This window comes from Tenrec ecaudatus, chromosome X (genome assembly GCF_050624435.1).
Source record: "Tenrec ecaudatus isolate mTenEca1 chromosome X, mTenEca1.hap1, whole genome shotgun sequence".
In the NCBI taxonomy this organism is placed as follows: domain Eukaryota; kingdom Metazoa; phylum Chordata; class Mammalia; order Afrosoricida; family Tenrecidae; genus Tenrec; species Tenrec ecaudatus.
Genome location: NC_134548.1, coordinates 109,807,218 through 109,824,427, shown reverse-complemented (window position 1 = coordinate 109,824,427; position 17,210 = coordinate 109,807,218). Strand labels below are relative to the sequence as shown.

General features: G+C 45.9%; 2 protein-coding genes across 3 annotated transcripts; one reads left to right on the top strand and one right to left on the bottom strand.

Moving 5' to 3' along the window:
* The first annotated feature begins 89 nt into the window (after positions 1 to 89).
* Positions 90 to 10,915, top strand: GLA (galactosidase alpha). Of its 2 annotated transcripts, none has more exons than XM_075539545.1 (7): positions 90 to 391; positions 4,032 to 4,206; positions 5,985 to 6,162; positions 6,598 to 6,689; positions 8,617 to 8,778; positions 8,901 to 9,098; positions 9,962 to 10,914. In XM_075539545.1, exons 1-7 carry the CDS (start codon positions 186 to 188, stop codon positions 10,232 to 10,234), a joined length of 1,284 nt encoding a protein of 427 aa, XP_075395660.1. In that variant the 5' UTR covers positions 90 to 185; the 3' UTR covers positions 10,235 to 10,914. The 2 variants fall into 2 exon arrangements, with proteins under 2 accessions (XP_075395660.1, XP_075395658.1); XM_075539543.1 differs by having other exon boundaries at positions 131 to 391; positions 5,985 to 6,009; positions 9,962 to 10,915.
* Positions 10,916 to 13,176: 2,261 nt separating this feature from the next.
* On the bottom strand, positions 13,177 to 16,530 carry RPL36A (ribosomal protein L36a). Its single transcript, XM_075539162.1, has 5 exons — positions 16,420 to 16,530; positions 15,951 to 16,056; positions 15,313 to 15,380; positions 13,738 to 13,860; positions 13,177 to 13,253 (listed from the first exon to the last, which is right to left on the bottom strand). Exons 1-5 carry the CDS (start codon positions 16,528 to 16,530, stop codon positions 13,233 to 13,235), a joined length of 429 nt encoding a protein of 142 aa, XP_075395277.1. The 3' UTR covers positions 13,177 to 13,232.
* Between the last annotated feature and the right edge of the window lie 680 nt (positions 16,531 to 17,210).

Genomic DNA, 17,210 nt, shown 5'->3' with positions numbered 1-17,210 from the left:
ACAAAAAAAGAGTGCGATTGGTTGCCGGCCGTCCTACAGGACTGCTCATTGGCCCGCCTCTGGGGATAACCGTCCCAGTTGCCTGAGAAACGACCGCGTCATGGCTTGAAAACTCCTCGGTGATTGGTCCGCCTCGAAGGTTAAACTTAAAAGGCCGGATTACCCGCGAGACTGAGTCCTGGGTGATGGTGGTGACGCGGTCGCTGATGGGCGCAGGTCCGCAGCCGAGCTGTATGCTTGCGCTGAGTTTCCTGGCCCTAGTTCTCTGGAGCGCCCCTGGGGCCAGGGCCCTGGACAATGGCTTGTCGCTCACCCCTACCATGGGCTGGCTGCACTGGGAGCGCTTCTTGTGTAATGTTGACTGCGAGGCAGAGCCGGATTCCTGCGTCAGGTATCATCTGCTGGGCGCACCCTCCCTTCGCCTTCCCGTGCTTGTCTGGCTACGTTGTAGGGGATGAAGGACCTCGGCAGAAACATTTGAACCTAAGGAAGAGCTCCCATCCCGCTGCTGCTTGTTTTTTTTAATGCCCATCAAACTAACCCTAAACTTTCTTCTTGTGGCCCTTTCTGGGGTGAGAGTCAGGCCAGCGACCCCTACTTCTCCCTTTCCACTGCCCTGCCTCGCCCCCCACCTGCAGATGCCTCCCATCGCCACTGACTTCATTCAGACCCTTCTTGTGAGCTTTGCTTTGCTTTGCTCCGCTGGTGCCTGGTCCCTTCAGGGAGCGCAGTTGAGGGGACTGGGAGAAAGGAAGGAACTGGAGGCGCGCGTTTCTTCCCCATTCGGAGTCACGGGTTCCTTCCCTGTGACCCGAGGGTGTGAGACCTTTGAGATACCCTCCTGATGGCCGCTTCTCCCCAACTTCCTCGCCTTTCACTGTGACTTCAGGCTGGCAGGTTGACATGGAGGAACTTGGCCCTGGCAGGGGTTAGCTAGGTCTTGCTCTGAGTTGAAGGCATGGGTGAGGCAGCCATTGGGCCGATCTGATCCTCACATTTCCCCGTGTTTAAATTGCAATAAACAACTCTTACCTCATGGAGTCGACTCAGAAGGAGCAACCTGGGCAGGCTGGACTTTAATTTCAGAGGCCCAGCAATTAGCGACAGGCAGCAATCAGGAAACAGCTGGCAGCAGGAATGTGAGTGGCTTTTTGTCCAGAGTAGGCCCCTCCAGAGCCCCTTGAGAGGACTGTATGGCTTCAACTTTATCCTTCCAATGGAAGTTGAGAGTTGGGCTGGAGCTGGGGTTAGGGGTAGAGGTGGAGGGCTTGGGAAAAAAGAAGACCCTCTCCCACCCTCAGTTTTTTGATTTGTAAGGGAAATCAAGATCACACCTCGGTGAGCTTTGAGCAAGCTAATACATGCCACGATCATAGTACCACCATGCTTGAGCTCTCAAAACCTAGAGCCCATGGGAAAGTAAGTGTAAATCCACACACGTGACTGTGTGTGTTTGTCTTTGGAGCGAGCATCTCTGGCTTTCCTAAGATTCTCTGGTCCACCCCAGCCGGTCTCTGAGGCCTGTGAGTGTCATTCCAGGTAAAGGCACATGTTGGTCAGAGAAGCTATTGGCTTCCTGAGTTTCAGACTAAGTCCATTGTGACCCTGAGGGGTCGCCTCTCTGAGCCTAACACTTAGGCTTACTCGATACAAAAAAAACAAAGGCCACAGCAGAGAAGAGGGTAATGAAAACAAAGATTACCCTCCCCTCACCCCCACCAGGGTGAAAAATTGCATCCTTGCAATAGGTTTCTATGTAAATATGAACACATTTTGTTCGGCAATAAAAATGGGATCATGTGTATGTATGTCGTTAGTGGTTAATAGCAAGACCACGGGCGGGGTTCAAATTCCAGCTTGTCATTACTTTGCCATGTGACCTTAGTGGTGCAGTGGTTTAAACACGAACCTATTATCAGGTTCTCCTCTTTGGGAGATAGACAAGCTTCTGTAATGATTTACGGCCCGGAAAACCCTGTGTGGCAGTTCCACTCTGCCCTACAAGGTCACGATGAGTTCGATTTGACGCAGTGGCAGTGGTCTAAGGGTCAGCGGAGTGCCAGGCACAGAATATCCAAGAAGCCATGGCCATTGAGTACGTTCTGACTCACCAGTGATGCTGCCGGCACAGTTTCTAAGACCATAATCTATAAGACAGCAGAAAGCCACATCTTTCTCCAGCGCGCAGCGAAGCCGCTGGGGTCGGAGCCACCCTACCGCCAGGGCTCCTTGTGGCGTAGAATCAATGCAGTCCCTACCCAGTTGTGCCTTGTGTGTTGCTGTGATGCAGAAAGTCTTGCCACTGGCGTTCCAAATTACCAGCAGGTTCACCCATAGTGAGCAGGTTTCATGGATGGAGCTTCCAGACTAAGGACAGACTAGGAAGAAGAAAGAGATGGCCTACTTCTTTGTCGCTTTGGGTAGTACTACAGTGTGTGGGTGTGTGTGTATCATGATTTATTTTAAACAGCCCCCTGTTCCGGGCTGTTTTCATTTTTTTTCACTGTACTCAAAACTGTGCACCCCTGATTTCTTCCTTAGAATGCATTTTTGGAACTTTGCCTAGGGTAGGTAGAAGAAGCCCTGGTAGTTATGTATTGGGCTGCTAACTGCAAGGTTAGCAGTCTAAAACTGGGCACTCCGTGGGAGAAAGATGAGGCTTTCTAGTCGCAGGAAAAGTCAAAGTTAGGGAAACTCACAAGGGCAGTTCTACTCTGTCCTATAGGGTCGCTGTGGGTTGGCATGGACTCGATGGCAGTGAGAATTTCGTGAAGGGTATGTTTTCTATTCACATTCCCCAATGACATTGCATGAGAATGCCTGGTCAAAGCTGCCAATTGGATAGGCCAGGATTGCTCTTTGCTTTGCCTTCCTTCCAAGGTGCACATGATTTTAGACGTGAAACTGGCTCGCCGCTGTTTCTTTGAACTGAAGCTGATCCCCAGGCGGTTTTTCTTTCTGTGGTCCCACTGGGTAGGTTTGAACAGCCAACCTGGAGGTTAACCGACCCAAACCAAACTCAGTGCACACGATTTGATTCCAACTGACAGCAGACCCTCTAGGGCAGAGTAAGCTAGAAATCTTTACCAGAAGCAGAGAGCCTCATCTTTTTCCTATGTTTAGGTTAAACACAGTGTACAAACCGTTCGCACCGACCACGGACCTTCAAGGTATCGTCCCCACAGTTTCTACTACTATTTTCATGGATCTTTCCCCATTTCCATTGTTGGTACGGTTGGACTTTATGCTCTGATTTAAAAGTGCCACGCTTCATACATACCCAGTTCCATGACAGCAGATGACGGAAAGGATTGCTTTCAGAGCTTTTGCTTTAAATCCACTGGTCTGTGGATTCTAAGGTTAAATAGTAATACACCCGTTTCATATCCCCTGCCTAGAACAGTCACAGCCCGAAGTGCCTCCTAATCAGGGGAACATTGGGGATCACTTTTGTCAAGTTCCTTAAGAAACCCTTTGGGGCGGTTGTTCAAATGTATACAGGTTTGAAGGGAGATTTTTCATCTTCATACTACCGAGTTTTCTTGTCTAAGAGCAAAAGGTCTTTCCATGGATTCCGATCATTTAGGGGTGTACGTTTTGCACATGCAGGCCCTGTAATATCTCAAGCTAATTTGGAGGTTCTTTAGGTTGCTCTGTGCCTGGTGAATAGGCTCTTCAGATCTAGAGAATCTTTGAAGTACGTAAACTGGGCACCTGGCCATCTTACTGAGCTTTCTCGTGAGTTCTCATAGCTTTCCAGTGGCATCGGCTAGGTCCCCTTCCTGTGTTAATCAGTCATGTTGATGTTGTGTGGGTTTGTCTTGGTTTTTCTTTTGCTTTTGTTCATCTCAAGGAGACAAGGGAAGGGGAAGAAAAAGGAACCCGTGAGACCTCTACCAAACTAGTACTACCAAACTAGTACCGAGTGGTTTTGTTTTTGTTTTTGGTGTGTTCTTTTAAAGTAAATCTCAAAGGTACCCAGGCTTTTGGTTGAAACAGAATTGTAGTGATTCTTGGCTTCTCTTTGTCAGTGAGCAGCTCTTCATGCAGATGGCCGACCTCATGGTATCAGATGGCTGGAAGGATGCAGGCTACCAGTACCTGTGCATCGATGACTGTTGGATGGCTCACACACGAGATGTGAAAGGCAATCTTCAGGCAGACCCTCAGCGCTTCCCTGGTGGGATTCGCCGCCTAGCCAATTATGTGAGTTTATTGATTTGAGTCTGTGTCTGTCTTCTTTCTCCTTCCCACTTTTTTCTCTCCCTCTCTCTTCTGTTATTCAGGGACCTATAAGCCTTTTTGGAAACCACTCTCTTGACACTTATAAAGTAGAATATCTACTCTTAACTGAGCATTGAATTGTAAAGGCTTATTAGGTGGGGGTAGTCATTCCATCCGCTGATACTTTGCAACAGCTCATGAGGCCCATCTTGGAGAAGTTCTCCTTTTGACCAAACCACTGAATTTTCTGAAGAGAAAACAAGAACTTGGTTCCCGATGTAGATATAGGGAGCCCTAGTGGTATCAGCGGCAGTTCAAATCCACCAGCCACTTGAGGGGAAAAAGAAAGATGGGGTTGTGTGCTCCCATAAAGATTTACAGTATCGGAAACCCTATCTAGGGGTTGCCAGGAGCCTTGGTGGCATAGTGGGTTATCCATTGGACTGCTAACCACAAGGTCAGTAGTTTGAAACTGACATCCATTCCTCAGGAGAAAGATGAGGCTTTGTACTCCTCCTGGAAAGAGTTACAGTCTCAGAAATCCACAGGGGGCAGTTCTACTCTGACCTGTAAGGTCATCGTGAGTCAAAATGGCTGTGAGTTTGGCATTTGGGGAGAAGGTGGAATCTACTCCATGGCAGTGGGTGGGGTTCTTGATGTATGCATGGGTCTAATTCCATTTAACCTTTGAGCAGCTATTGGAATTATACTACAACTAGAATTTTAGAAGATAGAAGGGAAGTGTTCTAGAATAAATCCCTCATTGCCCAGTAAAGGTCGCATTTGGATGAGCCACCATGCAAGCGGTACAGTGGGTAAATCCCATCTTCATTGCTAACTGCTTGGTAAGGTCAATGTGAATATAGTTATCAAAGGAAGGAAATGGATCCAGTGTTTACCTTCCCACTTCTCATCCTTGTCAACAGCAGTTCACAAGGCTGGCTCGCTCTTCAACTCTAGCCACCCTGAGCTCTTTCAGACCTGTCACCTGTGTAGCGTTTCTCAGCCCCAGAGCTCACCCATCAGGACGCTTTCTTTCTCATGGCCAAATATGCAGATGCCTGTCCTTCCCACCATGGGTTTGTTAATCTGCTAGAATGACGCCGAATCCACCGAATGCACCACACTTAAGGCCTCCACTTTTTTATAACCAAAAAGGATTCCAGGAGAGACACAAAATAAGACCTGAGCGGGAACACAACCCTCTCCTGTGCACAGTCACCAACCAGGACGCTCTTCAGAGCCTCTCCCCAAATGTCCAGGGTAAATTACATCTTGCCTTGTGAGTGCTAACCTCAAGCCCCAGTCTTAGCATCAAGTGCCTCTTAGTCTAGTCAGTCCCCATTCGATGGTCTCAGGTGTTGGTATGGATGGAAAGAGCCAAGGTGACTCCACATCGCAAGGGGGCTCATCAGAGGAAGGTTAGAGTGGCTGATGGCTTTCTGCTGTGGCTTACATATATCAGGGTGTTTGAAAAGGTTCACAGAAAAATGGAATGAAAATAAAAGGATTTTGTGGAGTGTTTTTTTTTTTTTGAAGCCTCTGTGTAGTTTAAACCAGCTCAGTAGAATTGATGGGAGGACTGTTCTTTGTCTTCTACTGAGCTCAGCGGTATTGTATGTAGGGTTTGTGAGGAAACGGAGAAACCAGGAGAAGAACCTGATCCTTGGTGAAATGCACTTTTCTCTGCCCTTGTGTGTTATGGTGTGGTTCTCGTGATTGCCATTCTATTGTGGTAACTTGGTTTCCTCTACCTGCAGGTTCACAGCAAAGGACTGAAGCTAGGTATCTATGCAGATGTAGGAAGAAAAACCTGCGAAGGCTACCCTGGGAGTGTGGGACACTATGACGCTGATGCCAAGACCTTTGCTGACTGGGAAGTAGATCTGCTAAAATTTGATGGGTGCTACTGTGACAGTTTGAAACATTTGGCAGATGGTATGTTTCATTCAAGAGCTTTAACCACGAGTAAAGGGAAGAACATTTGCCAAGGTAGCTAAAGACCAAATAACGAATCTTCCAGCTCGCAATACCAGTGACAATGCTACTCATTGTGACAGTACCATCCATCCATGTAAGATCCATGCACCCTTAACCCTGGCTAATACAGGGCACTTTGAGTTTAAGAGGGCTCTAAAAGCCAATTGAGTGGTCCAGATGGTTAAATGCATGGCTACCAACTAAAACCTTGGAGGTTCAAATCGCAGCAGTTCTGGAAGTCATGATACACCATTTAAGCAGAGTGCCTCCACCCATCTCTGCTGTGGGTTTGAAATATAAACAGTGCCCTTCCAGGCAGTGTCCTTTCAACATATTCCGTCCCAGCTGGAAAATCCTTGTTTCCCTGATTTTATCCATTATTCTCTCATACAGGTTATAAGCAAATGTCTTTGGCCCTGAACAGGACTGGCAGAAGCATTGTGTACTCCTGTGAATGGCCCCTTTATATGTTGCCCTTTCATCAGGTGAGCTCGTGTGGGCCCAGGACCCAAGAGTCTTGCTGTGTTTGATTTTCAGATTTGAGAACCAATCCCAAGGGTCTTCAAAGTGACTGGTCCCACTTAACTTCAAACTATCATGCTACCATCTCACCTAGCCTAGAAACCAGTCACTTCTCACCGCCCCCACTGCTGCCCCATCCATCTTTGAGCCTTCCAACATTCTCACCCTTCACATTCTACTCAGCACCACTTTCAGAATACTCTCTCTCCTGAATCCGTCGCCCCCTTTCCATCTCCACTGCTCCTGTTCTTGTCACCCTGGAAACCATCATCTTTCACTCAGACTGCTGCTGTAACAGTCTGATCTACTGCTCTCTACCTATCCCACCATGCCAAATCCCTATTTCTTACAGTGCGTGAGTGTCTTTGTTCAAACAGAAAAGGAATCTTATCTTTCCCCTGCTTAAAAGTGGCATAAAATCAAATTCTGTACAACAGCCCAATTTGACCTCACTTTTCCCTTTGGCACACTGGTTTTGGTGCCCTGGCAGTGTAGTGGTTCCCAGTTGGGCTGTGAACCTCAAGGTCAGCTGTTGGAAGCCACCAGCCGCTATGTGGGAAAAAAGACAAGGCTTTCTACCCTTGGAAAGATTTACAGTCTTGGAAACCCACAGAGGCAGTTCTACTCATGAGTCTGGTGTGCTGTGTTTTGTTTGGGCATTGGTTTTCTTTTCTTCACTGGGTCCCACAAACGGCTCAAGGGTATTGCCCCCTTGGGGCCTTTGAACTTGCTTTTTATTCTTCCTGGAAGGTTTCTTCCCTCATGCTTTTTAAATGGCAGCTCTTTAGCATTATGGTCCTCTACCAGGTTCCATATTTGAAGAATGAGAAGACAGGTCTTTTTGCTTTAAAATAGTTCTCTACCCATTCTTGGAAGCCTTGGTGGTGTAGAAAGCTGCTAAGGTTTCTGCTCCCAGAGAAAACCACTAGGCCCATTTTTCCCTGTCCCTCTATAGCAGTGGCTCTCAACCTTCCTAATGCTGTGACCCTTTCATGCAGTTCCTTGTGTTGTGATGACGCTCCCAACCATAAAATTATATTCGTTGCTACTTCATCACTGTCATTTTGCTACTGTTCTGAATCAGGTGACCCCTGTGAAAGGGTCCTTCGACACATACACACACCCCGCCCGAAGGGGTCGAGACCCACAGGTTGAGAACTGCTGCCATATAGGGTCATTGTGAGTTGGAATCAACTCAGTGGCAGCGATTTTTTTTGAGACCCATTCATGATCACATTGCTGCTTCATTCCCTTCACAATGTTGCCACGCTTGTCTGTCTAGAATGTAAGTTCAATGAGAGTAGGGGCCTTGCCCGACTATCCATCACTGTATCCCTGCCATAGAGTAACTGTGGAAAGATACCTGACTCCCTATTTCCTTCTACTTTCTGCAAAACGTCTTCAGCGCTTCCTCAAGTGTCTGTCTCTTAAACTTCCCAATACCAACTTTTACTCATCTCAGTAACCACATCCGTGCCCACGACTCAAATGGGTTTATGTGCTTGCTGATGAATCCTTTGGGATTTTGCAGCTTTTACTTTCATTTCAGTTGTGCATTTCTGATTCTAAACGAAGGCAGGCTCATGTTATTGTTATAATTTGAAAACCACAGTACAGCACAATTTCAAAGTGTCCCACAATCCCAACCAACAGCGTTTGGTAAATTTCCAGCATGAGCAGCACGAAAACATTGTAAGTAAGGGTTTCAAGTGTTACCGTTGCCTTCTGAAGCACACGCCTTACAGTGAAATTCCATGGTGCTAGGGATTTAGACAGAGACTTGTTGACAAACCCAGAGGCTGCAAAGGGCCTCCTTTCCTCCTGGCTATTGTTTTACAAGGCTGTTAGTAGAAGGTAAACAGTAGCAGCTCTCACTCTCCGTTTTCACAGCCCAATTACACAGAAATCCGCCAGTACTGCAATCATTGGAGAAATTTTGGTGATATCTCTGATTCCTGGCAAAGTGTAAAGAATATTTTGGACTGGTCAGCTTTACACCAGGACACTATTGTTGATGTCGCTGGACCAGGGGGTTGGAATGACCCAGATATGGTAAGAACCTTGAGTCTTCCTTGTTCAAGTTTGTGGGCGGGGGAGGAAGCGTTTTTGTGGGTGTACTTACAGCAGGGTGTTGTCTCATCTTCTCTTCTTTGGATTCTTTCTTTTTGTCTCAGCTGGTGATTGGCAACTTTGGCCTCAGCTGGGATCAGCAGGTAACTCAGATGGCCCTTTGGGCGATCATGGCAGCTCCCTTACTCATGTCTAATGACCTCCGGCACATCAGCCCTCAAGCAAAAGCTCTACTGCAGGATAAGGATGTAATTGCCATCAACCAGGACCCCTTGGGCAAGCAGGGGTACCGGCTCAGAAAGGTAGAGTATTGATGCTCTATAAGAGAAAAATGGGTATTGACCAAAAACATGCTCTCATGATTTTTCTAGTTCATGGCAGAACTTGTCTGAACATTTTGAATATTTTCCGTTGGCTTTTGTATCCAAGTACCAAGTTCATATTTAGCCTGATTTTGTTATATGGGGACATAGATCTTCTAAAAATATTTTAGGTTGCCCCCCCCCAGTGTCTTGATATTAAACTCAGTAACGAGGCTGTTGTTAGAATCATTATTCCTAAAAATGCTATGATTACAAAAAAACCACCATCACCAAACCCATTGCCACTGAGTGATTCTGACTCCTGGCCATCCCAAGTGTGGCAGACCAGAACTGCCCTCCATAGTATTTATAAGTTAGGCCTGGAGTCCAGCAGACTTCTGAGTGGGTTTGAACCATAGGCCTTTTAAGCTTAAATATTCGCCAAAATAAAATAAATCACAAGTTGCTGCCATTGAGTCAATTCTGGCTCATAGCCACCCTAAATGTACTCCTGTCAAGAATTAGTCTCAGAAACCACAGGGAACTTTACCCTACAGGGTGGCTATGTGTCAGAACCCACTTGATGGCAGAGACTTTTTTCAAGTTTATATAGGTACCCTCAAGTTGCTCCCTCAGAGCGGCTGGTGGGTTTGAACAACCAATCTGCAGTTAGTAGTCCAGCGCTCGCCCAACAGCGCAAGCCAAGGACTCCAAAATATGCTACAGGTTGATTTTTCTTTTTCCCAACAACAGCTTGATAGTGATGACAAGATAGATGAAAAGTCTGGAACTAAAGAGACAATTTATTGCCAGTTACCCAACCATTACCCCTCTCACACTTGTGTTCTTGGGTTCCTTTTCAGCAAGGCGACATAGAAGTATGGGAGCGACCTCTTGCAAGCCTCTCCTGGGCTGTGGCTATAAGAAATCTGAAGGAGATAGGCGGACCTTCCCCTTACACCATGTCACTTGCTTCCCTGGGTCGAGCAGTGGCTTGCAACCCTGCCTGTGTCATTACACAGCTCCTCCCTGTGAAAGAAGAACTTGGGTTCTTTGAATGGATTTCGGTCTTAAAAACTCGCATCAATCCTACCGGCACTGTTTTGCTCCAGATAAAGAAGCCCACATTGAGCTAGACTGCAATACCCAACTACCTGAAAGAACGTATATAGGATGTGTATGTTTGTGCTGACATGGCTTCCTTGTTATCTTGCCTTCTTCTACGTCCAGCCATTGAATAAAATCTTCGTTTTACTTAAAAACAAAAAAAAAAACCTAAGGTACTTCTGCAGGCATCTGTTGGGTGCCTAACGTGTGTCAGGCTCTGTTCTAGATGCTTTCCATGTATTGATTCACTTTAATTCTCACGACCCTGAGGCAGATATACACTATCTAAGCCAGGGTGTATACTTAAACTAATTGCTTTGCCTCCGGTAGGTAGGTGGGTATTTGGGTAGCTCGGCTCCTACCTTAATTGAGTAAGATGGACTCTACTTCCTCTCCTCAGCTTAAGGGCAGAAGTAACTGACAGATCTGCAACTATGGATGGCTAGCTATGAACCAAATTACTCCATTTTAAAGAATATCGATGATTGTACATTAAGTGTAAAATCAATGGCACTGAAATATACATGTAAAGTTTGTGGGATTGGAGAATGTTTTGTTGTATTTTTACCATAATTAGAAGAATAATTACATGAGTAACAATGAGTACACGGAAGTGTTCGAATATTGAATGTGGTGATAATTGTGCAACTCTTGATTTGGCTGAATTGTATGACATGTGACGTGCTAATAAAACTGTTAAAAAATAAGAAATCGCAACCATGAAACATACAATTTTCCTCTAGTTCCTAAATGCTTCCCAACCCCCCCCCCCCCATTAAGATTCCAATTCTACCTTACAAATCTGGTACATAGGAACCAGAAACACAGGGAATCCAGGAGAGATGATCCCTTCAGAACCAGTGCTGAGTGTCGATACCAGGAGGGTTGGGTGGAAAGGGGGAACCGATTACAAGGATCTACATATAACCTCCTCCCTGGGGGACAGACAACAGAAATGTGGGTGAAGGGAGACAACGGACAGGGTAAGATATGACAAAATAATTGATAAATTATCAAGGGTTCATGAGGGAGGGGATAAAATGAGCTGATTTCCAAGGGCTCGAGTAGAAAGCAAATGTTTTGAGGATGAGGACAACATACAAATGTGCTTGACACAATGGATGGATGTATGGATTGTGATGAGTTGTATAAGTCCCCAGTAAAATGATTTTAAAAATTAAGAATTCTTGTTCACAGACCACCACTCCTTTCAAGAAACTCTGAAAAACATTTTAAAAACCTAGGTTCCCAGAGCCTAAAATGGTCTTGTAAATATGAAATGAAGATGACATCTTGCTTCCACCCAAAATAAGAGTAACTGGATACATTGAGATACAAGGCAGGTATATACGCTTGTCCAAAAGACATGTCATCCTGTCCAAATGGCGCGCTTCATTTCATGGAGTCTGTGACAAGGCAGTGATCGCTTCAAACCCAGTGTGTGCAGGTAATGCAATACTATTTCAAGGGAATGGAAAATCACAAAGAACCTGTTTCACTTAAAATTCAGAGCAAGTATGTAGCCAAGGCTTCAGCCGCTAAGATCCCTCTTATTCCCACATGAGCACAAAGAATCAAAGGCACCTTTTCTCATTCTTATTTCAAATAACAAGAAAAGGTCCACTCTTAACTCACTGCCAACTCAGTAACCCTGACAGGACCGAACTACTCCTGGTTTCCTGTAATTCTGTACAGGAATAGAAAGCCCCATATTCCTTCTGAGCAACTGGTAGATTTGAGCTAACCTTGCAGGTCCTGGCCCAAATTAACCCAGTGCAGCACCAAGGGTCCTCAAAATACCTGGTTGTTAATAACGGTCAGATTGTTACCATTTGTTGTCACTAACAATTGCAAAGGTTCAAGAAGGTTCTTTTGAATAGTACCACTGCTACAGCAAACCTTCCATTCCCATCCAGTTAATGAGATGTGCAAACTCAAATTAAGAATTGGCAATGATTCATGGTAGCAACACTCACATGCAGGAAAAACTGTTGCATTACAGGGAGCCTGGCAGGTAATACAGGTACCAATGTGCAGCCCTACTGTGTTCAATCCTACCCGTAGTTTTGCTGCAGGAAGCATTTAGTATTGCCATCGGGGGTAAATTAAACAGGAAATTACTGTAAATTAAGAATGAATATTAATTCCTTTACAACCATGAAATAAGAGTGTTAAGCGGTGCAAGTCCAAGTCTTGCTACTAGGGTTTCCAATTCAGGTGGCTACAGGTTTAGGCCAGACAAAATATACTAAGCCTTAGTGGATAGCTAGACACCCACCCCAATAACTACACTTCAGTCTCATTTGCGTTCTCCCTGCTGCCCCCATCAGCGCAAGCTCTCCCAAGTCCAATCCAAACACTGGTTTTCTGAAAGGTCAGTTCAGGTTATAGCAACTGTTTTTGGATTCCAAAAATCCTGACAAATTATTTCAGGACACAGGATGATCATGGAACTTACTCTGGAAAAAAAGGAGGGTAGGGGAGATACACAACAGGAATCTTTGTTCCCAACTCATGGAAACACCACTTTCAGAAATGTATAGAATCTAAATGTTCAGGAAACTTCACATCTCTGATGCTTTTGCTTAATAGTTTTCGACTTATCATGCTGGAGGGGAAATTGAATAACATAACTTAAAGGATGTGATGTCACTGAATTATACCTGCAGGAAATATTTAAAAGATATTGAAGTAGCAAAACCTGTTACAGGTATTTCCCACTTTTACTCATTATGGAGTTAGTAGTGTCAATCTGTAAGCCCGAGATTTCAATTCATCTCCTAGGATACCCCATAACCAGTGGCTTCACAATAGCAAATGTTTATCACGTGCCAACAGGTAATATTTGTACAACCAGTGATGTTCCGTTCATAATGAATACCCAAGACCCAGAAAACCCATAAACTGCTAGTAAGTTTATTCCTTTACTAGAGGTGTTTCTTGACCGCCCAAATGACCAAATGCAAACAAATAAGGTATATGTAACATGACAACTTTTATTGTTTTGTCAATAAACCATGATGAAGCTTAGAACTGGATCACCTGGCCCTATAAAGAGAGAGAGAAAAATTGAGTTGTTTCTTAAAGAGAATCTCTGGTCCATCAAAAACCATCTCTATCCCCCCTGACCCCGCAAAGATTTCTGTCTTATGTGTCTTCCTCATTTTTCCTTTCCTACAATGTAGCAACTAGCACGAGTCTTTTACCCTGAGCAGTGCATCTCATTCTTCAGGCAGACTGCTCTTATCACTGTACTATAGTATTTGGAGGCAACATAAACATTGTCCCCTCAAGCGAAACAAATGCACTGTCACTGAGTGGACCCTACAGGACAGGGTAGAACTGCCCAGTGGGAGACTAACACCAAGGGGAGGTTGGTGGCTTCAAACGGCTGACCTTGCAGTTAGCAGGCCAACAAGTGACCGGCTGACCTTGCAGTTAGCAGGCCAACAAGTGACCACTCCTTACTTCCCGCCACCAGGGCTCCCCAAAAAGGGGGGGGGAGGGAGACCATCCCATTATAATGATTTACCTTTCTCTTCTTATCTCCTCCCAGTTCAAAATGCTTGCATCGCTTAATAGCCAACATTCTCTTCGATCTGCAGTTGGGCTCAACACATTCAAGCCTCAGCACAATCTTCTTTGTTGTCTTTGCCTGGAGTGGGGGGAGGGCAGAAAGACCATAAAACCCTTTGCAAATCATCACATGTAGTCACTTCCTGAAAAAAAAATGTTGCCTGTTGAATCAAGCACCACTTAAAGCAAAGCTTTGCATACCAGAGAGCCATGGCAATTTGTATTTTAGCTCTGGGAGAAAAATAGTGACCTAGAAGATCTCGAGAAGATTTCAAACAGAAAATGTAACTCCCAGGCAGAAGACCGAACTAATAGGCCATCCAATTCCCATCAATTCGGATCAGTGTCTCCACTCAAAGTCCACATCCTAGCTACATGACTCGCTATTAGATTTCCTATGCCACCTTGAAGGACTGGCTCTCCAGAGTTCTCGAGAGTCTAATTTAACTTAGTGTACAACTGGCACCAACACTCTGCCTTTTCAGCCTGCCCCTTTACATGTTCCTTGGCAACTGGAGTTTGCAATTAAAAAACAACAACAACAAAACAAGGCCAGTACCTTCCCATCTTCAGACAAGTTACCCTAGTGTGAAAAAGCACAGAAGCATCCCCTTAGCAGAACAGATTGCTTTACAGCAAAATCGACAGGAAAAGCCTTCTAGAAATGCTTTCTGGAAGTAAGCTACACGAGCAGATTGTAAAGTGCAAAAGCAAATGCTCTGGCTACTTTATATGGTTACCAAATTGGCTAGGGATGTGACACCCAAATACGTATTGATGAGGCCAGTCTAAGGCCTAACTGGTGATTTTCAGTTTTAAGGAAGGCAGGGTATATTCTTTACATTCCCCCCACCCCCAAAGGAATTAAGTGACAGACCTGGGCTGCATGATTGCGGTTCTATCAACTACAAGGTCATAGGTAAATGTTAAAAAGCAAAGACAGGTCATTTTGAGAATTGAAGTGCACCAGCCTCAAGCTCCAGTATGTTCTTTGGAATGTATGCTGGGCAATGCGAAAATAAGACCAAAAAACAGATGCATTTGAATTATGGTGTGGATCCATCTGTTCATACCATGTACATCCAGAATGAACAAATCTCTTTTGGAAGAAGTACAGCCAGAACAGAATGCTCAGTAAGGTGAGCACAGCAAGTCTCATGTACCTTGGCCATGTGATCAAGAGGGACCAGTCCCAGGAGGACATGTGTGGTCGAGGGTCAGTGAAAATTTACAAGATGGATCAACCCAGCAACTGCAACAAGGGCCCAAACATAGCCAAGATTGTCAAGATGGTGCGGGCGTAAGCAGTGTTTTGCTATGTTGTACAGAGGCTCGTTTGAGTTGGAACCCACCCAACAATGCCCCTGCAGCTAACTTGTGGAACGTTCTCAGAAAAAAAAAAGGTCTGTATCCATTGATGCTATCTTTCCATGAACTTTTTGAAGCCCCTTTGTATATGCACTAACAAGAACAACTTCAAGTCCGTTAGTACAGTTCCTGGAAAACACGTCAAATAGCATTTATCACTAACCTTCTTCCGGAAAATTGGCTTCGTCTGCCCACCATAGCCACTCTGCTTCCTGTCATACCGTCGCTTTCCTGGAAAAACAAGTTAATTGGTATAGAGTTCGCAGAAGGCAATGTTCTAGAGCTATTCATCCACTATTCAGCAGCCAATAACGCAAAGTGGACATCTTATTTCTCCTTAATTTGCTTAGTCTGGACGCTTCGCTTCCAACATCTCAGCAACCAACCAACACAGGACAGCTGCGAGAGAATGAAGCTTTACAAGCCCAATGACGGTGCCCACAACATAGCTGAGGAGGCCAATTGAGGGCCACTGTTCCATTCTGTTGTCTACAGGGTGTTATGAGTTAGAACTGACTCCACCTGATACCACAACAGAGAACTTCCCATGGGGTTTACATTGAGCCTGTCAATAAAGAAAATGCCCAAGCCTAGAGTAAACCAAAACCACTCGGCTTGTTCGTTAACACTACTCCCAGTTGACCCAGGGCGCAGCATCCTGGAAAATGGAGAGAATTCTTTAGACGTCCACGATTTAATCTTCTACGGATCCACAGTCCACACCCACAGGGGCAGCAAATTAAAACGAATGGCCCATCACCGCATATGCCACATTCACTCCAAATCACATTCACGCCTTACCCTGGGCATACAGAGAATCTTTGCCCTTCTTGTACTGGGTCACTTTGTGCGGCTGGTGCTTGCCACACTTCTTACAGAATGTCCGGCGGGTTTTAGGAACGTTCACCTAGTGAGCAAACCATTGGAAACGCGCGGCATTATCAGATCACAGTAATTAACACAACGCCCGAACTGCAGCCCTGTGGACGCTCTACGAGGCCAGAGAGAGAAGGGATCGGATTCTCTCTACCGCGCGGAGGGCGGACCATCCCCGGCTACATCTACTTCACTTCTTTGATCTCCCCCCAGCCAACCCCGACCACGTCGATTTCTGGCCCCGAGCCTAGCCGATTCGGGGGACGGAGCGGCAAGAAGGGATTTCGTCCGTGCACCGACGCTCCGCCGGGATTTAGAGCCACTGTTGGGCAATATCATTAAGTGGGGACAAAGATTAAACTGGATGCCACAAGGCCCGCTCCCAAGCTCCTACCATGTTTACGGGAGCGCTACCAGCACGAAAAGAAAGCCGAGAGCCCGGAAACGGAAGTATATAGGCGATTCGTGATCGCACTTCCTCCTGGGAGACGGTGGGAGCGACCATAGAGTTTCAGCCTCTGTCCACAGCGCCCTCCGGCGGCTAAGCTGACTTGGTTCGGAAAGTCTGGCGGGCGCTTCAGGAAGAACTTGTCCTAAGGTTTTCCATTCTTCCTGGCCTTGTCCCGCGCCACTAGATTTGTAACTTTTCATCTTGTCATCACTTTCGCCGGACGCTACAGTGTAATTAGCGTTAAAGCACAGGCAACCTTGTTCTTCCCCAGACCCTCGGACCTCCCTGTTCCCAAGTGAAACAAATAAAACCCCCGAGCCAAGAGAGGAAAAAAACTGAGCGGAAACACTGACACGGCTTACGTGGGGAAGCACTCCACGTTCGTGTTCCACTCCTGTTTCTCCTCGAGGATACAGGTAACGTCGTAACCTCGTTTGCAGAGAATTGATGTTTCATTGATGGATTCTCCAAAAGAGAAAGAAAAACTCCCTGGCTCCCATTCATTCTACCTCCTAGTAACGCTCTGTGGGTTTCTGAAGTGGTAACTATGTACCGGAGCAGAAAGCCTCCCTTTGCTCGCGCAGAGCAGCTGGTTGTTTCAAACTGCTCACCTCATGGCAGCCTACTCTGAAAGCTACCAGCAAACCAAGCTCGTTGCTATGGAGTCTATTGGGACATAACAGCGACCCTATAGGCCTGGGTCGAACTCCCCGGGGTGGCGTGGGGGTTGGTGG